The 25,057-nt window shown below is 38.7% G+C and overlaps 2 protein-coding genes and 1 long non-coding RNA gene across 12 annotated transcripts; 1 reads left to right on the forward strand and 2 right to left on the reverse strand.

Annotated features, from left to right (window-relative positions):
- Nucleotides 1–64: 64 nt before the first annotated feature.
- On the reverse strand, nucleotides 65–1,582 carry LOC143179803 (uncharacterized). Of its 3 annotated transcripts, none has more exons than XR_013002017.1 (2): nucleotides 802–1,582; nucleotides 65–171 (listed from the first exon to the last, which is right to left on the reverse strand). It is a non-coding gene; the product is annotated as an uncharacterized LOC143179803 (long non-coding RNA). The 3 variants fall into 3 exon arrangements; XR_013002018.1 differs by having other exon boundaries at nucleotides 629–1,582; XR_013002016.1 differs by having other exon boundaries at nucleotides 379–1,582.
- LOC143179800 (putative maleylacetoacetate isomerase 2) lies at nucleotides 1,177–5,431 on the forward strand. Its single transcript, XM_076379177.1, has 5 exons — nucleotides 1,177–1,341; nucleotides 1,664–1,715; nucleotides 2,063–2,211; nucleotides 2,288–2,492; nucleotides 2,568–5,431. Exons 1-5 carry the CDS (start codon nucleotides 1,324–1,326, stop codon nucleotides 2,795–2,797), a joined length of 654 nt encoding a protein of 217 aa, XP_076235292.1. The 5' UTR covers nucleotides 1,177–1,323; the 3' UTR covers nucleotides 2,798–5,431.
- Pasilla (RNA-binding protein Nova-1-like protein passilla) lies at nucleotides 2,506–21,057 on the reverse strand. 8 transcript variants are annotated; one of them, XR_013002011.1, is made up of 8 exons: nucleotides 20,803–21,057; nucleotides 18,961–19,107; nucleotides 18,724–18,881; nucleotides 18,166–18,517; nucleotides 17,616–18,070; nucleotides 13,510–13,740; nucleotides 5,796–5,854; nucleotides 3,555–3,692 (listed from the first exon to the last, which is right to left on the reverse strand). XR_013002011.1 is itself a non-coding variant. In XM_076379171.1 (6 exons), the coding sequence occupies exons 1-6, from the start codon at nucleotides 20,918–20,920 to the stop codon at nucleotides 5,849–5,851; spliced, it is 1,236 nt and encodes a 411-aa protein (XP_076235286.1). In that variant the 5' UTR covers nucleotides 20,921–21,057; the 3' UTR covers nucleotides 5,476–5,848. The 8 variants fall into 8 exon arrangements, 3 of the variants coding, with proteins under 3 accessions (XP_076235286.1, XP_076235283.1, XP_076235284.1); XR_013002010.1 differs by lacking the exon at nucleotides 3,555–3,692 and adding an exon at nucleotides 5,476–5,712; XR_013002014.1 differs by lacking the exons at nucleotides 3,555–3,692; nucleotides 13,510–13,740 and adding an exon at nucleotides 2,506–3,379.
- Between the last annotated feature and the right edge of the window lie 4,000 nt (nucleotides 21,058–25,057).

The following is a 25,057-nucleotide window of genomic DNA, read 5'->3' on the forward strand; positions in this document are numbered from 1 at the left end:
TGAGATTAAAAAGTTCTCGCAATACAATATACTATTTCTTAGAACATCAAAGTAGTTAACCTACCACCATTAGAGTACCTGCGCAATCACTCGGAAACGCATGCCAGCCATGACGATAAAGTTGCCTTCTAATTGGTCAGACTTCGTCAGGAATGTACGAATTATACCTACCTACGCAATTTTTTAATTCCATTTAAATTTGTTATAAAATGCATGATAAGTGAAGTTCAATTTAGAAGGACTAGAATTAGGACCAAGGATTTCAAGAATATTTAATTTATTATTTCTTTAATAAAGTAATTTTAATAACGGTTTTATCAATTAGGAAAAAAGAATCAAATATAAGATAGTAATTATAATAAAATATACAAATATTACTAGAATAGAAATTATTCAAATCTCTTATTAATCATTTTTCGACAAGAATCCTACGCGAAACTTCCTACTCTTGTCTTAAACTTCGCAATGGTTTAGTCACTGGCTTCAGCTTTTGTAACTGTGTTGTTTATCACTGTCTAATAATAGACACTTCGTACGAAAACAAAATTATAATTTCTAATCGCTGTTGAAAGGTGTGTCCTCGAATTGCAATTATTAAGAAAAAATGCAACTTGCAGTGGATACACACTACCACTATGAAGCTATCCTCCGCCTATCGTCAGTACCAGAAAAACAATCATCGCAAAATAAAGTGAACCATTTAATACTCGCTATAAATGCTCTCGATTGACTGCAGACATTTACACGAATTCCTCTTCTCCTAAACACAATTAGACAGGTGGAACCTAATTCAAGACTTACTATTTCACCCTCCAAATACTAAAAAATGTATTCGAAGAACAGTGCAAATAAAAAATCAATCGCTCTCAAATAATCTCGAAACCGTACACAAAATGCATAGAACCACAGATTTAGATGAAATGTCCGAAAATGTGGTTTCTGGATTCACACCGTTCCTCGACTCGCCGATTCATACAACTTCACACGTTTTCGCATACGGAAATTTCCCTATAAATGCATAAAGATCCGCAGCCGAAGAATAACGACTCGATTCGCGATATTCGGTCCACTTGGAGGGTCTTTTCGTGTTATACAGCACTGCTTCCTATCGGAAAGTGGATGGTGATTGGTTGCGCGAACCCCAGGCCAGAATGAAGCATTGGAACGGGACGTCTGGCAATCGAATAAAAGGGGAGGGAGGAGTGATTTCGCGCGTTGAACGGATTCCGAATAATTTCGGAGAGATTCGCGAGCCACGGCGTCGTCTCGAGCGATCGAATAGATAATCGACCAGGCGAATCCGTCCCGTGAAAGTCTGGCGAGATGTCCGTCATGGGAAAGGTAAGAGCGAATTAATACTAAATCTCCCGAAGCCGGGAACCTCGTTAGACGATCGTGCTTTTATCGGTGGCCGTTTATCTCCGTCGGGACCGTTCCTGCGACCATTCGATTCAAATTTCCATACCTCTGCATCTGATCTTCCCCTCGTCTTCGATTATTCGCTTTGTTTACGGTCTTTTGCCATCGGCGTTTTACTCTTCACATGACTTCAGTTCAGATTTATAGGACTGCCTGGACCGATACATACCTTTGTCAACGTGCCGCTCGAAGCCGGTAAACATCCACGAATTTTTATCGTTTATTTCTTTTTATTCTTCCACAGCCGGTACTCTACTCCTATTGGCGGAGCTCTTGTTCGTGGAGAGTGCGAATCGGTGAGTTGAAAATTTCTACTCGATTTTTCGAGTGATTAGAACTGAAGAGACACAACACAAATGACCTTTGTCAATTTTTTTTTTTCTCTTTCTAGGAGAAGAAAAGAGTACTGTAGCATTTTTCATTCTTGTTCAATCGTTTAATGTTCTTTTTTGTGAAATATTTAACTTACAGTTAGTATACATATTCTGTTTTTGATGAGATAGGTTCCATTAATTTGTGAATCTCATTTCTGATCTATGAAATGTGTTCTTATTTAGAAAATTATGATACTTGACAAGGTCTGCTTTTATTATGACCTCTTTTGGTTGTAATATTTATATTAATGTTATGTTGTTTTGAACAGCACTGAATTTGAAAGAGATCCCATATGATATTAAACCAGTGAGCTTGATAAAGAGTGGAGGGGAACAGCATTCTAATGAGTTTCGTGAAATTAATCCCATGGAGCAGGTGCCTGCGTTACATATTGACAATCACACATTAATAGAATCTGTGAGTACATGAATAATCAGCTTTGTTAGTATCAATTGCAAGTAATGTGACTATAGAAATATTGTATTTATTACAGTTAAATATCTTGCAATATCTGGAAGAGACCAGACCACATAGACCTTTAATGCCTGCAGATCCAGTGAAGAGAGCTAGAGTAAGAGAGATTTGCGAGGTAATTGCTAGTGGTATTCAACCTTTGCAGAACTTGGTAGTGTTGATTTATGTTGGGGAGGAACGTAAAAAGGAGTGGGCCCAACATTGGATAACCAGGGGTTTAACAGGTAAAAAGAAAAATAGTAGAAAATTTTTTTAAGTATATTTTAGAATAAAAATAATCAGAATTTATTGTTTTTCAGCTGTAGAAAAATTGTTGTCATCTAGTGCAGGGAAATACTGTGTGGGAGATGAAATCACGTTAGCAGACTGTTGCTTGATACCACAGATATTTAATGCAAGGAGGTTTCTCGTTGATCTGAGACCTTTCCCAACAATCTTAAGGGTAGATCGTCATCTAGAGAATCACCCTGCTTTCACTGCTGCTCACCCAAATAATCAGCCTGATTGTCCTCCAGAGGCAACCAAGTAGCAAGCAAGGCAGACCACCCTCTTCCTCTTCTAATTTATTAGGAGTGGGAAGGGAGGTGGTCCAATGTTTTGTAGTTCTTTAGTGACAAAAGGTGTTGTTACCTTACTTTTGTTAAAGATAGTAACATATGATTATGTTAAGTTCTGATATCCTGTCGTTCATTTCGTAAGGATTACACATAGTTCACAGAATTTGATTATTAGACGTTTAATATGAAATCTCGATAGATTTTCTTGGATTGTGGTTTGTCTGTGGTGCAAATACACACCTTTTATCACTTGTGAACTACATTTAGGTACCGAAATGGTATACAGTGTAGAGTAGGGTAGTACAACTCTCTAATTTCAGTTATACGTAAAATGAAATTACGTACTGTGCCATCTATTCTTCAAAGGCAAGGGGAAACACTGTGCCATTTCAGTACTTATTCTCAGAGGATAGGAATGTTGGCCTAATTTTTAATTTTGTTATGTTTTTCCATTGGTTTATATGCACAATCAAAATTAACAAAATTCGTCTTCGTGCAGTACTTACATATTACTTTGTAAAGTGTATTGACCTATTATAAATAGGTTCTGTTGTCTGAAATCAAAAGTTTACTTTTTATACTTATGATAATATAATTTCTCGGTTACTTTTAGCTTATATAGATTAAGGAGAAGTGTTGCTATTAAATGATAATTAGATAATAACTAAATTCAATACCGAGTATAAGGTAGCAGATTAAAACATCACAGCAGGCACGCATACTCACAATACACTGGACAAATAGAAAAGGAAACGTGTAATAAGGGAATGCAATCTGCTCAAACTCCACAAGAAATACTGAGGAATGAAAAGTACAAATCAAATTCCTTCTCTAAAGCTTTTATCCCTGGATACGTTTCATTTCTCCCTGTAAAATGTATCAGTCCATGAGTAAGCGTTAGAGATATTAGATGCAACGTAACTTTGGAGTTTGCATATTTTTTAGCTTTAAAAAATAGGAAGGTGTGCTCGATGTTGATATATAACACAGACTTGTGATATGTATCTGTATAAGGACATATTCCTTCGAAACATTCCATGTGCTTAAAAAAGAAAAAAAAAAAGAAAATAAGATAGGGAAAAAGTGAATAATATTTGTACTTGAAAATCTTTTAAAATGTTATTGTGTTTCAATCTTGAGCACACTTTAATACTTTTTAGTGTATTTTTTGCCAGACATAATCTTATATAGAGATACATTTTTTATCGTATCGCCTATATTGTATAACTTCTATATATTTTGTAGTTTTATACATGGAATAGTAACGTTATATTGTGCGACAAAGACCACAGGCATCAGGATGAAACTGAATCACGTGTTAAACATTGTCAATAACTTGTTCTATTGGCATTGTTCCTTATTGCCGGGTTCCTTCTTAACATTACTTTCTACGAAAGTAAATACGAACTTTGATTTACAATGGAATCGTACTATGATACACGAAAATTCATAACTCGTCTTTGTAATTTTTATTACAGATGATTATGTTTGATAAGGATTCGTACGTAATAACGGAGGGGTATTTGTTTGCATGCTTCATCAGCTAGACGACTAGGGATTGTTATAATTTATACTATATAACGAAGAAGAGTGACAGAGATATACATTTCATACTTAGACGTGTGCATTATGCAAGTGAGTGAGTAGATAATAATGTATATAATTTTTATACAAGAAGTTCGAATGTTGCATGTAGAAAACACTGTCAAAAGGCTGTTCCATACTGTTTGAGTCGCATGACGTCTACATACATGATAGATTTTATAGAGAACATAGGAGAGAATGCAAACAAAGTGACACCCTTCGACTCTGATCGCACAACATTTTTTTTTCGACGTCGATATCTAGTATGAGAGCGTAGGCATGGAGTAATAACTCATAAACACAATGTAAGATTATTAATGAGGTGTCGTGATTATGAGGGGGAAAGCCCGAACTTCTTGTTTCTAGCTCTCACGATATTTGTTACTTTTATAATTGAATAACGCAAGAGAAATGGATAATTCTTGGCCCAGAATTTTTTAATGAAAAAAATACTGACCTACAATTTGTGGAATCGCACTTGTGTCAACATTATGCAATCTGTTCGATACAGAATCCTTAAAACAAATTCTCCATTTCTCTGCACAATGTTTTCTGTTCAACAGAGAACTAACTTTTAGCGTACACCGCTTTCTCAACTATTAGCTTGCTCGCGCAAACGTATAAGAAGCAGGAAAGTACGTAACGCGAAAGAAAAACCATTTCGGTAGCGTAACACGAGGTAACAAATACAATAGAATATCGTTGTATAGCCCAGATGAGACAAAGGCAATAAAAACTCATTTTAGAGACTTCATTTACCGATGGACCTAGGTAGAGTTTAGTTAGGTAGTGCTGCGTACAGTTTGTAAAAGGATGCGTGAGGAACATTTGTAGAAGGAGCAAGTGCGAATATGTATAAATAATAACGGCGCAACAATAAACGATATATATATACAAAAAAAAACACAAACTTTAACAGAAAACAAACAAACCGGTACGATACGCATAGATATTTTGTAAGTGAAAATGAATTATGTACGTTCGCTGCTTATGAGGACTAATAAATTCTGTGTCATAGTGTATGTATATTATTTTATAGACGCCAAAGCTGAGGTGAACAATGAAATACAAATTTTCGTGAATGTGTATTTGTCGCTCGATTAGAGATACATTTCGGCTGTATTTATGTCAACAAAAGAAGAAGATGCGTATGCCACGGGAACCAAAGTAAATGAAGTGACTGTAGTAGTGGGGGAGTAGTCTGGAGAGAACACCTTGAAGGTCAAAATCTTTTGCCTTGGCTAGAACAGCGTCAGTGCGTCCTCGAGGAGCTTCGAGTTAATTACCACCCTTTCAAGTTAAACTAAAGGAACGGATGGATAAGCATAGAAATAACAAAAATGAGTAACTTAATAATTACGCTTAAATAACAGAAATATAACTTACCCGGTAAAAGAGATTTGGTACCGGTTCTCCCACCATGAAGTATTCCAAATAATTTAAAACTGAAACAATTTGAATCCCGTAACAATTGAAAGAAATATCGCTCGGTTTTTAAATAAGTTTAACGGAGAACAAAAACATTAATTTCCAATTTACATCATAGAAATTTGACAAAGTTTGTTTCTTTTTTGTGTGTGTGTGTGTGTGTGTATTTTGTCGCCATCCGTCTAAACTCGATGTACTCTTTTTCAATCGTCTTTATTACAAATCCATCGTGTAAAAAAATACATTCCCTTATCCTCTACTGACTAGTTCGAACAGCACGTTTCTTACGCCAAATTTGTACACTGATGGAATGCATGCGAGTACCATATACGTGTATCAGTATTCCACGTGATATGCTATTCCTGAACGCAAGGTACACGCAACGACACACCAAACAACAACTACTACATAGAGGTGTTGCAAATAGCAAGTGACGCGACTATACAACTAGTACAATGGAACGATGATTTTTAAAATGCAAGGGGTGGTCAGAAGCTAAGGTTCCTCTTTTTGTTAAAGTGCTTATTTATAACTTTATGCATAAGTTGCCTTATTTAGATATTTAATTTCTTATTTTTTTAGGCTCCTTTTGATCTTGTTTTATTTATACCACTGAAGGATGACGTTTCAGAGGAATTGAATTTCTGAATGCATAACAGAGGAGGTATTTTTATCCACAAGATATCAGAGACCTTATAGATTATTTATCAGCAGACTGCGGATTTTAATGCATTATGCATCTATAGGAAAGTTAAATACACTTTGTATTACTAGAAGAAGGGTTGAATAAATTTTAAGTTAGGCTTCAAACTAGGAATTTGCACGAACATCCGCAATCTAATTTAGTAATTATCACAAAATTAAATTTCTGCATAAGTTATAAGTATAGAAACCTAAGGGAAAGAAGGAACCTTAGCTCTTCATGAACCCTCGTCTGAATCGAGCTCTAATGTACCTCCACGTTCCTATTTATTCTTATATTTCAAAATACTGCAAAATACTGCACTTATTATGAGATTCGCACGATCGCGTTCCGTTTCACCCGTTCTTTGAGCAACAGTCTGCGAGGTAAACCGGAAACACGATGCCTGCCGCGCGTGTTACACACACAACGCATCCGGTTCCTCTTTCTCTTGCTCGTATACGCGTTGCAAGTAGATAATATATATATGTATATATGTACGTATAAAAAAGAACTTACAAACTACAATTAAATCGTCGCATCATCGTATATACAGGTACGTACACGCCACCGTTCAAATATTCAGATTATCGGTGAGCTTTTCTATCAAAATTTGGAATGCTTCGCCAGTTTATCGAAATCGAGCTGCAATGTTTCCTCGATATAAGCTTATTATTCACTGACAAGTTTATTGAGTGGTAGATATGGTGACTTTTGAGGTCAGCTTATGTTTGTGGTATCCTACTCTGATCTGTTTCAGAAATTGTGAGCATGTGTAATTTTAAATGTGAGTATTGCCTCGATACAAGTTCATATCTTGGAATCAGGAGCTTAAAGAATGTAAGAAAGAGATCGTTTCTAAGACAAATTTTTATACTTGAGTTTGCGACTTGAGTTGGAGCTCTCAAAGGCAGGGATCACAATTAGCAAAATTGTCGAACTTCTATCGAGACAACACTATGACGAATTTAGGAACGAGACTATAACGAGGAAATATTGTAACGCGGTCGCGAGAATAGAGGGTTCGCAACTTTCCCAAATTTCGACAAAATTACACATTGTACAAGATCCATTTGATGTAATATCGTAGAGACAGAAAGAGAGAGAGATAGAGGTAGATAGACCGATAGATAGAGATAGGCAAAGAGAAGAAAGATGTATTTTTTCTAGAAAGAGTGAAAACGCAGCGCGAGACCCCGTGAAATTTCGAACTTTCGGTGAATGAGAAAGACGGACAGTTCGAGAATTATGCGTATGATGATCATACAGCGAGACACTGAGAGTAGACAAATGGAATGGATCGATGGAGAGCAGATGGATGGACAACGTGTGGCCAGGTCATGAAATGAAGAACAACAGAATGCATTTAATGAGCGATTGTTTATTATGCTCTTATGGTCACTTGTCATACAGGTAACGATGCTTTCTCATGAGTGAAAATAGTTAATATATTATGTTTGTAAATTATTTTATAATTATTCTTTTTCTTTCATTATGTTTTGTTGTTGGTTTTTCTTTTCCCTCGTTTTTGTTTTTTTTTTTAACATTGAATGGAATAACTTTGATGATGAAAGAATAACAATTCATGGATGCAAATAAATGTGGTTAGAGTGTAAACGTAATTAATTAAAGAGTAAAATTCAAATGCTCTGTGAACTAATCATATATATATGTATGCGTGCGTGTGTATATATATATACGCGTGACAGGGAATATATATATACACCTCGTCGATAACAATAATAATAGTGGTGCCCAAAGAAGGTCACGGTTTAGGGTGGCGACGGTACCCCTGGACCCTACGAACGTTTCAACAGGCAAAAAAAATCGTCGAATAGAAAAAAAAATATCGAATAAAACATATCATTTCGCGTTGTTAATAAAACAGAGACCTTTTTTTCGCGTGGTTATTCCCTTTTAGGCTTGCAAGCCGTGTGGTGCGTGCTCGTTTGTCGTCGCGAGAACTGATCCGCACATAATCAAATTACCAAATACGCGGTTCCTAATATCGTTCCGAATATAGATTCTAGCAAAATTTCGCATCGAATCGTAGATTTACAAATACACTTCTTTTCTTTTTCTGTCCAAGAATGACGTTTAGAGGGCGATCGTTCTCGTCGCGTCGACGGGGAACGCAGGATCGTTTCCCCGTCGATTCGATCGAGGAAACATGATTACATACAATATATCCATCAGGAGGTGACTTCAACGCTTTCGAGGAGTTTCGCGTTCGATTCGGAGTGACGATCGAGGAGAATCTCCCGTTTGCGAGGATACAATCGAACGTAAATGAAATTCATGTGTTTGCATGTATATTATATATACATATATAATAGAGAGAGAAAAAAAAAGGCAACGCAGCTTTTGTGCTCGATCAGAAGGTACAAGGTATCTCGTCGAAGAAAGTGTTTGGAACACACAGGGAAAAAGAGCTTCTCGAGTTTTCGTTTACTGAGTTTCTTTTTTCAGTTGTTAAGTTTGTCATACGTGCCAATTGGTTTCGCGTGTGGATCCTCTCTCGAGCGATGCAAAGCTACGCGACGTTCCCTTTCCTTTTTCTTTGCTAAAACGATCACGAAAAAAAGGAACACACGGACGATTCCGTCTGTCTTTCTTTCCTGAATCCTTCTCCATGAACAATCGACGCGCATCGACACACGTATATCCAAACACGGTGCATTGTATCCCCATTTCTCCTAAACGTTCATTCACGAACGATTTTCAATAATTAACAGCCCTAGTGGTAAATTCTTATCCGTCGAGAGAGTCTTACTCGTTTACAGTATTCATTAATGGTAATATGTGTATATATATATATATATATACGTATATATGTATATATACATATATCTTCATTTCGAAAAGGACAATGCTACTTTGTTTTCGCGCTCAGCGATCAATCAATGGAGAGTTTTCTCAATGAATATTTCTAAAATTCCTTGTGAACGTTTGAAGCTGAATCGCAATACCCTTTTTTTTAATCATCAGAGGCGAGACCCTCGGAATATAATTATATTTATATGCACGTACGTATGTATATATATATATATATATTAAAAAATACAATTTTGCTCGCTGCTCTTTATGCACCGTTCTTATGCTCCGTATGTATATATCCTGACGAAACAGAAACAAAACAAAACAAAACAAACAAACGAGACACGAGTCCATCGACCGTGCAACAAGGTACGCTTCCGTCGCTCAAAACCGGAAGTGGCGAAGACACAGGTTAGCCATCGTTCTCCAGTGGTGAACGTTCAACTTCCATATCTTATTGGACTTGAGAATCGCGCACGATGCCTGCACGGTCGTCGTGTCCCTCCTACTATATGTATTTACTTTATAGCCAAAGGAATGTAAGGTACAATACTTGATCGTATTTCAATCAGTGACGAACGAGTTCTCTCTTCCTACTATGGTACCTCATTTTCTATTTTCTTTCGTTTCATTCGCAGCCAGCTGCTATCGAAAATTCCAAACATCTCGTGGAAGATAACGCTATTATAGTTCTCATTCTAAAACGTAACCGGTGATCGCAAGGTCAGACGCGATCCTTAATAAAAGGTAAAGCACAAACGCGCGGCACTGCATTTCGCGTGAGTAATCTAAGTTCCATTTTCTTTCGTTTTCTTTTTTTTGCGTGTAATAGGCATGCAACATTTTCACGTTATACAACTGTATATATAATGTTCTTCTCAGTGTGTGTGTGAGTGTGTATGTGTGGCGTGGCGGTTGTGTGGAGTGTAAGATGATGTCAAGGAGGCTTGATGAACATGAACGTGCACACACGCGCACCTTCGCCGGAGGCGCGAAAACATTTTTCTTCCTCTTCGCGACTTAGTGATTATTAATCTACTTATATTCAACAAGGTACTTAATAGTTTTTCTTATATCATTTTTTTTTTATATTTCTTTCACCGTCCTCCACTTCCGTCTTTATAATCCCCGAGCTGCTATGTGCTACTTCTACCTCAACAACAAAGATATCTCGTCCAAGTTCTCTCGTTAGTACTCTTCTTTTTTTCTTTCTTATACGTACGCTTACCCAAAATAATGTACCGTGTATTAACAGTTCTAAATCTAAAGTCTCACTTCGAATAAAATAACGTTACATACACTTTTGTACAACCCACTTCTTAATTACTCGATAACAAACGCTCTAGTCGTTCTTCTTTTTTTTATTTCTTCTGTAAATATACTCTCTGATTATGCTTTTCCTTCTCGAATAATTTCTCTGTCGGTTGAATTCAATTCGTCATCTCTCGGTTTCCTGTAGATATCCCGAAGCTTCGAGACGCCTGTGTTCAGCAATCGGATTCAGTTAATATTTTTTACTCTGTCGGACGTCTGTATGCATTGCTATTTTTAGGAGACTCTAACTTGTCAATCCGCGACATTATTTCATATCGGTACGCACTAAAACTCGAGCAAAGTCAGGATGTTCCCATCGGACCCTTCTGGCTAATCGTTAATCGCCCATCTTCTCTATTTCATCTTTGTTTCGTTTAGACAAAAATAAAAGCCTCTCTTTTCGTTTTAATTCCACGCGTATCTCTATGTAATAGATAGATCTCTCTTTCTCTATATATTTCTTTTTCATTTGTTCTTTGTATGTATAAAATATTTACAGCCACGTGATTTTCGCACTTCCTCCCTCTTCTCACATATTTTTTTTTTGTATACTCCTTCCTCTGTTTCTAGCTCGTTTAAGGGCATTGCAATGCAGGCGTATCGCGAAAACGAACGAGACGAAGCTTCGACGAAGATAAATAGAAAAAAAAGAAGAATCGGGTTAAGAAAATCGATTGGAACTCTTAAAGATTCATTTTCCTCTGTTATCTCGCGCTCGAAGGCTCAGAAACGCGACACAGCTGTACGGAAAATGGGAACGCAGAATGCTTAAAAATTCTGTGCATAATTATGCAATTCGTCTTGCTTGTACAGCGTGTTGAGTCTAAATGGAAATATCCGGTGAACAAGTTTAGCGATCAGCTGTTCCTGTTTCCCTACGGTACGATAAGTAGCTCTATTGTCAAACAATGCAATGCAATGAATTACTAGTATTATTTCACCGTCATCGTCATCTTCTTTTTCTTCTTTTTTTTTTTGTGGCTTTTTAATTCTCTGCGACATCTATCGTATCTCTTAATATATATATTAATACTTCTTAATGTAACAGTTACGTTTTACATATCAATGTTTCTTCTTTTTTTTCCTCGGTCTTCGACTATAATAGATTTTTAAATCGTTTGATTATAGCGAACGATCGCAAAAATTGGCAGTAAAAGAATCTTTCGAGAATAATAAACATCTTGCTGCATTCTCATATAGCTCTTCCCCTTTCTTCACAAAATTCCTTTTCACTCCTGAGTGAGAGGCTCGAGACTTTAAAGGTATTCGATTGGCTCTATCTCGACAATTGGCCTTTATTCTCAGTTTTGCTTTTCTCTTAAATCTGCAGCTGTGAAATAATTCTTTGTACACTGCGAGAACCTAAGTAAGCATATACATGTGTATCGTTCGTTCCATTTTTATATGATACTTCGTAACGATTTAACATACATATATATATATATATATATCATATATATGTAATGAGAAATAAACGTATTTCGATATTATTCAAAACAACCTGCTTACACGCAGAATATACACATCTTTAACAACACGTTCTACCGTCAAAACGTCAACAAGTGTGGCTGATGGGATATATCAATATGGCACTAAAGTGATATTAGGTGGAGTGTATCGGTATGTATGTGTGTGTATGTGTGTGTGTATGGATGTCATATGCGGAAAGGTTGTTCTCCGTTTCGCTGTTTCATTTTCCCTTTTTTGCTCTTGGTATCAAATATGCGTATCGATTCTATCTGTTCCTGATTTTTTTTTCCCTTTCCCCCACTTTTCCTGCGCGGAATACTATACGCGAACAATATTGATAAATCATCTCTTCCCTTTTCCTCCCCCTTCTTATCGCCATTCGCTCTATACAAGGTAAAATGGAGTCTATGCGAGTGTGGAGTGAATGGGTGATGGAACATGAATTATACGATGTAGCCTAGCACACACAGCCAAGTAACGTGACACGCAAGCCACCCCGCGTGGCGACGTGTGTCAAATTCAATTATAGTTACACTGTTAACAATAGTCATAATTAGAATTGAGGCGAGTCAATGCAATTCCTACAGTTTTCCCTGATTACTACACTCTACATTCTCCACGTGCGAGAGTATATAATTGCTTTATCATATTTTTTCATTTTCATGGTTTTTTTTTATCCTTATAATCTTTATCTCTCTGTTTTACCCCATTCTGTTAATATCTCGATTCTTGATTATTGGATTAAAATTGTCGAACCTGTAATGACGACTTTTATAAGAGACTTTTTTTTAAGACACTACCTACACATCTATATCCTATTAATCGTGTACAACTATTCGCCACGGCGCTTAGAGACGATCGCCGTGTAACCATTACTTAGAGAATGAGCGAATGAAATGTATCTCGAAACTGTACAAAACAAAGCGTCATATGAAATAAGATCCTTCTAAGTTTATGGGTGGTGACTGCCGGTTTAATTAGTCTAAACACTGTGTCCTCTCTTTTAAACAACTCGTAGGTAACATTGACTGGCCAACCAATACTGTTTCTTTTGCCACTTTGCATAGAGGTATATATGTATCCTTGTATCTTTAGCGAGTTCAACTGTAATACAACGCATAGACTCTTCGAAAGGAATCTGAGAAACGTGAAACGATTGAGAATAACTATGCACGATTGATCTTTGTCATTGAAGGTATTGTCTGATCATTTGAACGCGCGTTTGCGAAGTTTCCGAATGAATGAACACTTAGGATCCTCCGTTTGATATTTTACGATACTCATAAAACGCTAACACTGTACAGATGCGTAAATCACTAACGAGAAATACTTAGGTTAGACTGGCTGATCGCTATGGCTCGTAAAGATAAATTCTTTTTGTTTTCTTACCAAGAATGTAAGGAGTTTTAGCGTTCCGAGAGCAACGACATTGCAAAATGGATATTGCAAGATCATCCATGGCATCTTGATTATAATTGAATTCGTATCGATATCACTGTGCTCTAAATTTGCTTTTTGGATAGATTTTTTAACGCTAACACTGTCTGATTATGCGGATAGCACATCCATTCTTGGCTTCTCCTTGCTGGTGAACTTTCGTACGCCATCAAGTTTCTTTTCCTGCGCAAATAAATTCTATAATTTTACACACTATCAATATTATCGTGGCATTTTTCACGTACTGGCAGCTGTTGAACATATCCCTTTCTCTCAACTCCATCACAGCTAGTCTTATACATAATCTGTTCTACTAAGGAATGTGTTTACTGAGAAAACCGTAACCTACTCTAATTATCTTGTGCTACCTACAAGTTGTTTGGCATAGAGATTTACTTGAAAGATACAACATTTTGTTTCTTTACCAATGTGCACATTATGATTAAAGATTTCTATACTAATTGAGTTGAATAAAGAGAATGGCTCCCATTTTGATTAGTGGAAATGAGATAAAAATCTTGATAATGATTTCTGTATGTGTCGATATTAGAAACATAGTTCTAACAGCTCAATGCCAAATATGTTAATTTATTAACTGAACAGGTGAACCCAATGAGATGTTTTTTAAGAATATTTCGATTGTAAAAAAAGTAAAAGAAAAATAAAAGTGAATTGTTTTGAAATAAAACCTTAGTTGTTTCACTTCACTGTAACAAGATTGATATAACTTATAAAAAGCATGAAACATATAGAAATTCTTATCCAAGTGAATGTAAGTTCGTAATCTACTTCATAATGTACAAATTTCAGTGCAATACTAGATTTAGGTACACTAGTACAAATATTCATGAACATTGCGAATGACAAAATTACGAGTTGATGTGTAAATGAAGAAGATATAAAATCTTTAGGTAAATCTAGACCTATGCAAATTATTTGGAACACACCTGCCCTACCAGCAGTCAAAGAGTGTGTGAGTTATAAAGTAGAAATAGAAAGAACATGACAATAAGAGAAAAGTTGAAAATAGCCAATGATAGATCTAATGTGATGATGCAAGTAATTAGCATTAAATTACTGTAAGTAATTAAAGTAGAGAAATATGCTGCCATTAGTGATAATAGCGCAGCGACTATTAAAATAAATCGATTTATAAATTAAATTAATGCTATATGTGACATTTATAACATGTTCTATTAAAATTTTACAATAGGTCTATCTACAGCAACCTAATAATAGTTTGCATTTTCTATCGTTATCTGTGACTTTTTCAATGCATTTGGGCAACACAGTGAAGTTTAATTGATAATAGTTCACATAGAATTTATGAATAAACTTAAAATCATGTTTTCACGTTCGCGGACGCAAAAATATTTTGTCAACAATGTTTATAATATCATTCCATTCCATGTGTATATATATATACACATATAGTAAATATATATGTGTATATATACATATATAAATATACACATATATGTCATTTATTTTCTTTAGATAATATGAATTCTCTTTTTATAATAATCTAATTCAAACTTTTCATGTATATATATATGCATCTTTATATATATATATATATTTACTCTTCTCTCTCTCTGTTCAATATATTATTATTACTCATGTTATGCGATATTTATAAATATACAAGTTATTATTTTAAAGAGCGGTGAGCCAGCGCCTCCAGCTATTAATTGTACTCATGTACATTTATATATTTCATCTGACGCTACAGCTAATGTTTTCAGTTATTTTAACTAAACCCATTATTGATTACCGCCTATCCTTTTATATCACCCCTTCCTAATACCTACCCCCCAAAAAACAATGATTTCAAACGTCTGTTAATAGATGGTGTACCTTTGTTATCTAGCAATGAAGTATATAAGCTGTATCTTATATCGACAATTATCAACATAAACAAGACTTCTAGCTAAAATCCATTTCTCTATCTAACAATTTGATTCAAAGTGCAACTGTTAAAGACGTGTTGAAGTTTTAGTTGGCTTAAATAGAATCCCATATAAAGCAGTATCATACAGAACCCAAGGATGTATGACATGACTGCTAATCATGGCAGACACTTTGTATAACGGTGTAAACGCGTGTAATAAAATAATCTCAATTTTTATGCTTTGTTTAAGGTACTTAATCATTGCACAGAAAAGAAATATTTGCTAAAAAAAAAAAAGGAAGAAAAAAAGAAATATTTCCTTTCCTTATAATTAATTTATAGTATCTTCATACCAATGAAACTGTCGTAACGGCTTTTTGGAAGAAGTAATAAAAGCGAATATGTTAGTAGGAAGAAAGATATTCGACGATTAAACTATTGAAAACACACGTATATAAATATAAACATTTTAACGCGAGAATAAAAATTGTACTCGTGTAACGTAAAGGAATGACGAAAATGAGATTTGTATGTCATTGTTCTTGATTTCTTAGCAAGAATGAAACGGTATTATTTCGAATTGTATTCAACTGATATACCTTGGAACTAAAAATAATTAGACGCAAGTTTTAATATGTACGAAGTGTATCTACAATATTGTGTTGTAACAGTAATGAATCTATTATTCAGGAATCTCCTCTAAATGAATCGAATGATTCTTATCCTAGCATCCTAGTATAATGAATTCTTCATACCTAAGGCATATGTAAGAAAGAATGAGACTCGATGCTATTATATTTCCGTGTACATTAGTCTAAATACTATAAGGTATAGTTGGATGAAGTTTTCATTTTTTTGACAAATAAAGGCTTTGGGATTATGAATGAAACTTGGCAATAAGGTATTACGTTACTCATTCTGCTGGACCAGCCAGCATTGTAAATATATAAATATATGTTTATACGTAGAATAGCTCTCCCTTTATATGTATATTTATCTTCCAGCCAAGTTATTTCTGCTTCATATATTTAAGATCTTTGGTTTTGCCAAGGTATTACTCTGTACCTAAGAAACTTGTTCAAACAGTACATTAAGCAAGAGTAAGGTCGCTTAAACGGCCTAATCATTTCATAGTTCAAGGAACAGTTCAATACAATAATCCACGGAATCTATTAGTAAAAACGAATGTAAACAGAATTACGGGATAAACATTAAACTACTAAAATTCATGAAATAGAAGTCATTCAATAGTGAGTTCTGTATGACCTTGTAACTAAGAGTGTATCTCATATCAATAGTTAGATTATGCTTTATATATATATATATATAAAAAAAACTTGTTTTCATGAATCGAAACAATTGCCCATGTATAACATCCCCTTGCTTTTTTTCAAGAGCAATATCATGGCCGAATTGTGCCATTTCGTTTCTAACGTAACAATAGACTTCATCATGCCATCTTTCAATATGCTATACCATATACAACTAGATATATTATGTGACTCTGATGTGGTACGTGTGTGTTATTCGTGATAAAGCCCCGTAACGTGGTGTATCACAGAACAATTGTAGTAGTTATCATGTAACATATAATATTTATATATATATCATAATCTTAAAAGATAGATAAATGTTGACGAGCCATGATGGATGCATGAAATAGTGATGCGAGAATGCAAGCGCTATAGTGATGTAGCGATAGATGACAACGGGTGGTAGGTGGTAGTGGTAGTGGTGATAAGTGGACGAGTGTTTAAGGGGAGAAGAGAGCTACCGCGGCATCATCTCGAGATGCGAAGAGGTGAATAACGGAGCTCAATAATGGGGATGAACAAAAGTGCTGTACTTGAAATCAATGGATCATACTGGCGAGGGCATTTTGACGTGCTCGTTTCGCCTCCTCTTCGCTGATCCTCTGCTCAATCAAATATTGAGCAGTACCGATCGCATTAGGATAACCCGTGATAGTCACTATGCGGTTCCTGGTACCAGGAGCGAACATGCCCTTCTTAGAGATTTGTATGTTGGCGCCACTTAGGTGCTGAATCTCAATGAGGGCACGACCACCAGGTCCCAGAATAGCTCCCACTATAACCTCTGCAATTTCTATGTCTACTTTCTTGGTCTCCTTGTTGTTGGCGTCTACCTGTGTAGGACTCTTACTTACAAGTGATAACTGGTTAGTGCCCAGGCCGAACGAATTGTTGTTTAGATGAATAGCACTGGCGGCTGTGTTGTTTTGTCTGAACGGATCAAACGGCTCGTATCTGTCAAGTGTATTGCGTGGTGTGGGAGAAGTGGATCCAAGAGCAGGAACTGTTCCAATTGGCCCAAACACGCCGCCATTATTGTTCGAACCATTCGCAGTTGTGGTGCTATCCATTGGATTCCCAAGGTAACTCATGCTGGAGGGCATTCCAATGCCCATGCCAAGGATGTTATACTTAGCAAGGGTAGCAATAGCAGATAAGATTTCGGTGGCAGCAGGTTCTGAGAACCCCGATGTCCGTAAATTTAACTTTATGTGTTCCAACAACTGCGTTGTTACTGGCGCTGTACCCGCTGTTATTGCAGCTCCTAAGTTCAAGTTCAAACTGAGACCAGCACCATTCAAAAGACTCACTGTAAACAGAAATTACCGAGATTTCGACAAATTTACATAATTGGTTAAATATTTCTTCAAATATTTCTCTAATTTCATTCATTAAACACTTTACCTGTGTTAATGCCAGCTGTAGAAGTATATGTGGGAGTGCTTGTGGGAGTTTGAGCATAAGGACTGCCTGTGGGATTGTAATTAGCTACAGGACCACTTACATCTGCATAACTAACATTAGTGCACGTGCCACTTTGTGGATCGTCTGCCACTTTCGCTAATATCATCATTAATGCATTACGGTTATTTTCTTTTTCGCCAATCACCGTTATGCATCTCTCTTGCAAAGACACGTCTTTTGCTTTCTGACTTATTTGCACATACGAGCCAGATTCTTCTTTAATTTGCTTAATATAATTTCCAGCTTTACCTATTATCATGCCTGCAGTGCTATTAGGCACCAAGATTTTTACCTGAAAAAGTAGGTCAGTCGTTTTAAACAACCAGAAAGCACTTTGCCCTTTCAAAAAGAACAAGGACAGTGCTTATTACACGTTACTAATGCATTAGAAATGTTAACTTAATAACTAGGTCATTGCTAACAAGAGCAAGTCATAGTATGACACAGGTCTTTACCAAGCTCCAACTGATCAGAAACAGAGGTAGATTAAATATTCACCTGCTTATCTCTTTCTGCTGTAGTTTTCCCAGATTCAAAGTCAACAGTAGTTTTCAACGTTAGATCTGGTTTCTCACGTATCTTGTCCATAATGAAATCCATTACTGCCATTATGGCTTCCAAACTGCCTGTTATTAAACATACCCTTTCTGTTGTTCCTGTAAATCGTATCAGAAGATTATGCTTAAATGGTTTTCTGCAGAAAGCGATACAAAATACATAGACTTTGCTTCATACCTGGATAATAATCATGCGACTTAGACATCTTGACTCTAGCTCCTGTATCTTTTTGCAATTGGGCAATTGTATCCCCACCTTTCCCAATAATGGCTCCCGCAGCCACACCAGGAACCAATACTTTGAGATGATATGTTCCATCTCCTCCTGCAAAACATCACATTTAAGGAGTGATTACTATCACTGCAGCTTACTATGTTCTACTATCATAAAATTTAATCTACACAAAAATAAAACAAGTTTCAGGACTCCCACACAAAAGCTTCTACACATTAGCCTAATCTAGCACAGGTCAAAGATTCAAAGGGATGTAAACAAGGTGAAAACCGAAAACTAAGTTGCTCCCAAGTTCCTCCCAAACAAAGACAGGGAGCATCAAGTTAATCCCTTTCACAAAATCATAACATAATTCTCCAAATAATACATTACTAGAATCAGTAGCCTCCGACGAAGCTTTCTATCGAGAATAAGCGGAATCACGCATACGCGCGGGCACGCGGGCGCAGTGGATCGACAGGAGCGAAAAGCCATAGGACACAAGTCCCAAGGAATCATCATGAGTTCGAGGAGCAAGAAATAAGGCGAGCATGAGACAGAACGACACGGAGTTCCTTTAGCGTTGAGGGCAAACAGCTGTTTGACAGATGGAAGCCCTGTGTGCGCTCGCTCGCTCGCTTCGCTTCGGCGACCTTGACCCGCAACCTCGGCAGCGGAACGGTGTGCCTCGCCTGACAACTCACCGATACGCCACATCCTAGTGGCCGCCACTCGAAACGGCTAGCGGAGAGCGGGTTCCTCTGGGGTATGCCGCTCTAGCGACGCAAAACAAATAGCCAGCACAGCACTACAGTGGGTCTACGGTGTCGAAAGAATGTACACGACTGGGATGGGGCACTATGTACAGGTTGGTCGTCGTACACTTCCGACGTTCCAGCCGCGAACTTGGCGGCCCGACGAAACGGCAGGGACAAAGTTGCAGAGTCACGGAACGTGATCGACAGCCACCGCCGCGGCAGCGATTCTCCATTAACGATGTCCACGGAGGCACGATCGCCCACGCAGGAACAATAATGACGGGGACGACGACGACGACGACGACGACGACGTCCACGATGACAGCGGGGAACACGAAAGAAAAAGAGAAAAAAGGGCGATGTTGACGATGATGGTGACAAAGAGTAGTACAGGAGGAGGTAGACGAGGGAGGGAGAGGGAGGAAAGGTGTAGTAGGCGACGATGACAACGGATGACGTTGACGCGACAGAAGGGAACGTCAACGTAAATGAAAGGAAGGGAAAAAAAAAGACACCGTTACAGGTGCTCCTTGTATGCGAGCTAGCGGTCACCAGAGATATCAGGGCTGGCAGATAACGAACGAGGAAAAAAGGGGAGACGAGAGACGAAGGAAAAGAGAAGGAGACGTGGCACGAGAGGATGCGCGAACCGCTGTGCGGTGCACCGTGTTCGCGTTCGCCAGCCGTTTGAGAAGTGGGAAACGAAAGGGAACGGCCTAGCTAGCTTAGCTTGAGAGCTTAGCGAGCGAGCGAGCGAACGTTCGGCTGTGTCAACAGCGGACCGCCTAGCCAGAGACGTAAGGATTGTCAAAGGCGCGCGAGAGAGCAAAAAGCGCGACGAAGTTAATGAAACGGAGCAGGATGACAAATCGTGTCGTACGGAAGAGGGAGAGAGACAGAGGCACACTATATACGTGTACACGCGCGTACGTGTGCCTTATCGTCCGTGTGTACGTGTATATAGGAGGGAACGTTGGACGTCGGAATCGCGGAGAGGAATCTTTTCGCGGCGAAACGGGGGACGTTTGACAACGCGCGTATAAAATACCTGATCCGTAATGTGACCTCTTGGTCGCGCCATTTTCCGTGTCGCAATCGAGCGGCCGCTTCCTGGAGTCTGCAATCTCCGGGGAGGGACACGTCTCCATTCCTGAGTCGGCAGCCATCTTGGCTCGTTCGGTTCGCGCACGCACACAAGAGAGAGAAAGAGCGACGGAGAGAGAGAGTGTAGAGGAGTTTGACGTCGGACAGAGAGAGAGAGAGAGAGAGAGAGAGACAGAGAGAGAGAGGAGAGATGTGCAGTTGGTCGACACCACAGAGAGAGAGACGATGGCCGCGACCGGGGGGCAAGTGTCGTCCAAAGTAGCAGAGGCAAGCGGAGGAGACACACCACTCACGGACCGAACGAACGAACGTACGCACGACCACGATTGCTGGCAAAGGCGGAAGGGAGACCACGGACGTACGTACGCACGTACGGACGAACAAACGACGGACGCTCTCTCGCGGGGTGCCGCGTCTCACTGGCGACTGCTCGCGGCTCCCTTGCCAACCAGCTGGTTGATACTCGATGGTGTGTGCCTCGGCCCTCGCGTTCCTCTCTCGCCCGCCCTCTCTGTCTCCCTCGCGTCTGTGTCACCTACGACCGCCACGCTGAGTCTCTCTCTTTCCCACCAGCCCTCGCGGGCTCCGTGCACCAGGGACGTAACCTCAACCTGCACCACGGGCGCCTTACCTTGGGCCCCGATGCATCGCTCTGCCAAATCGATTTACACCGCGTAACGAAAATATTTCGATTCATCTCGGATATCAAACTTTCAGCACCGGTGCTCTGCCGGGCACACAATTTTAGAAAATTCCAAAACTGGAGTAATCGCTTTGCCTCGTAAGTGGGTCACGTGGGAATTATTTTTCTTATAGAATTCCATGAATTAAACGGTATAGCTCTGAGATATCGCTTCCTCGGTTAATGTATAAAATGAGGGAAGTCTCGTATTTCTACGTCGGTACAAGTATTTCGCAGGGAAAAATTTCATAGTACATTATATAATTTATTATTCCCTTCGCTGCTGGCGTAAGCTCGTAACCGATTTAGTGTATCGCGAACGCTTTAGAGATGTTTGAATTTCTCACGAATCGATGTGAATGCGAAGTATTGACGTCGATCGATCGTTCTTGTGAGACTTACCGTTGTATTTTGGGCTATGTGTGATAGAAGTGATAAGGGGAAAAACTAATTTGAGTATCGTAGTTCGCTATTCTAGATAATATTCGTACGTAAGAGGAAACTGTCTGCGCCGTGGAAACTATTTTCCCCGCCAAGGACGTTAATCTTGCGTTGTCGGTGGTGCGCACTGCGGTATGACATCATGGTTCATGTGCGAGCGAGCGTTAGGATGCGTTTGATTTTCTAGCGACCGAAAAGTCTGATCAGAGGCGGGCTTATCGAGCGTTAGACGCTCGGATCGCTCTTTTTATTATCGCCGCGTGTGGGTTACGTGTTGTGGCAACTTTGAACACGACATTTATTTCGCTGTTCTGACAGAGATGAGTAATCGTTGAGTAACCGTGACGAGGCTCCGTTGTAAATACATTAGATTATCAAGGAAAGTTATGCACTGTATCGGTCTAAATATCCGCTAATTGCATCGATGATTACACTGGTTCCTTATCTTTCGAACGATTCGGAGAAATGGGTATTTCCCCTTGTGTAGGAGAGTCGGAGCGTTTTACGATACATGGCAAGCACACAGTTCTTAATACGCGCATGTAATTAGAATCGCGAAGAAAAAAGTATTTTCAAGAGCCTTATCTAGTAGAAGGAATGTGTACATAGATAGCGTGTGTTATTAGTTCGTAATGGATAACGTGTTCAAAAGTGCGACTATTGTCAAATGATATTTCCAGTAGAAAAATACAAGCAACTGAAGCTTATTGCAGATAGAGAATATTAAATCCTTTTATTTCCAACGAGCTTACGTAGATACGTCTAGAGTAAGATATTATTGTTTTATCAGCGTTCACGATCGAGTTGTTCTGTTACGGCACAATAGGTATTTCTTTCCTTAGCAAGTGGAAACGATGCGATTATCTCTCGAAGTTTGTACGAGATCGTATTTTTCAACTTACAGGAATCTACTTTCGAAAAAGTACGTTATTTTTCGTTCCTGCTGCCCCGTGACGGTTCACTATCATGAAGTGTAAAGTCCGAAGTTGCAGCGATGTCAGGCGATACGTAATTACGTAGATAAAAATTTATTTCGCATTACAAATAGTCGTACAAATCGTAGTGAGCAGATGAGGCCGTGTACACACGCGTACCACACATGCACGCTCGCAGGCACACAACGTTCAGTCAACAGTCGCGTGTCGCAATGCTGTTACTTGTTAGTCGTGAATGCAGCTCGTCGTTGCATCGACAACAGCGACGATTCGTGAATCGCGCGGGCTCTTCCCACCCCGAATGGTTGCCTTTGAGCCACGAGGTGGCTCCTGAGTGCTATTTAACAGTTCACCTGATAGTACGGGACCCACCGTTCGGACACGTGCGCGCACCTCGACATCCCGAGATCATCCTCTTCGTCTCACCTGTACGAACTAATTTCTCCATCTCGCGACACCACTTCCCGTTCAGCCCTCGTGTTTCTTCGAACTGGAGGCGCGAGAACGCATCGACTGTCGTTCTCGTGTGTTGCACCAGTCGCACGGTTGTCCTCACCGGCCCTCCGATTGTGTAGGTGTCATCTACACACGGACGCCTGTCATGAATTTTTCGAGCGATGGGAGCTACAACAAGCGTTGCTCGGTATATAATCACCGCACGACCTCGCTCGATTGCACTTCTCCCGTATGACGTGCACCGTGCTTCGCTGCCGATTACACTCGTTTCGAACTCCTAACATAAGAGGTATACGAGGTATACACCCCCGCTCAAAAGTATTAGGACACTTGCTTCGTCATAGGTATCTGGATAAAGTTGGGCAGCCATTCATAAATTCTACTGAATTTTAAGTATTTCAGTTTCTACTGGTTTTTCTCATTTACATAACCACCTCGTGCTAATTTCTACTTAAATTTTTTTCGTATTGTGTTTTTGTTATTCTATTTGGTAAAACAACACCAAGTTACCAGTAGATACAGGGTAGAGTTAAGGTTTTGAAGTCTGAGGCTGGGCAATGATTGATGACACTCTTGATATGAAAAGTAAGGGAAAGTACATGAAAAGATGGGGCCCCTTTAAGGATGAGGCCCAGGGCTTTAGGTTCTTCCAGTTCTCCCTTTAATCCGAGCTCAAGTAGATGAGGCGTCGTTAAAACCATATCCCTCGTTATGAGCTCGTAATGATTCCATATCGACGAAACACAGCACTTTTGAGCGGGGATATATACGACACGAGTGCACAGCCATACCTAGTGCTGACGAGTGTACACTACTTTCCTCGAGGTTATTTTTTCTTATACCTACAAGGATTCTAATTCAGTCATGGGATCGAATTAGTCATTGGGCTACTTACAGCTACTTATGACAAAGGATTATGATCAACAAAGTACTAGACTCGAATTCTTTAGGTTCTTCGATCTAAATGATTGAGTAACGATCTTCGAGGTTTTTTTTCCATTGCGTCACATGTCCAGCGGTTGGATGAGGCAGCGTCTCTAAATAAATATATATATATGCGTATAACTATCCCTAACCGGTTTATCGTACGTCGCGATTTCTGATTGTGATACCTAAGTGGACAGTTCTCAGGAACGGTTACCTAACCGTTAAAGGAATAAGTTCCTTTAACGTATTGTCCTTGTCCCACAGCGACTTGAGTGAACGAGCTAGATCCCTTGCACTCTTTTAGACTCCGGGTTAGCAGGCTATCCATCTATACTTAAGCGTGAGCGCATATTGTGCCTGCACGCACGATGGATACATTTAAATGCTTGTTCAAGGCCGTTGCTTACTGACACTTAAGAAGTTTCTCATTTCTATTGGCGATAAGATTAGAACTGTATAGATTTTCGAAGGCTCCAAATAGACGAACGATGTTTGTCCTTATACATGCAAGCTTTTCGAAATTCTATGATTCAATACGAATTTACTGAGCTTCAGATAAAATGTATCGTCGAAAATGTAATTATTAGGTATGATTCAATAAATATATTAGCTTCCGCGCATCGAATATTATGCAAGCGGAACAGTACGACTCCCAGCTACGTTGACCTCATTTCTCGTTTGACCTTAATATCATACAAGGTACATCAAGTCGATCTATATAACACCTTCGTTCTATAAAGTTTTTGGAAAACCGTAGG

Source organism: Calliopsis andreniformis, chromosome 5 (assembly GCF_051401765.1).
Source record: "Calliopsis andreniformis isolate RMS-2024a chromosome 5, iyCalAndr_principal, whole genome shotgun sequence".
Classification (NCBI taxonomy): Eukaryota; Metazoa; Arthropoda; class Insecta; order Hymenoptera; family Andrenidae; genus Calliopsis; species Calliopsis andreniformis.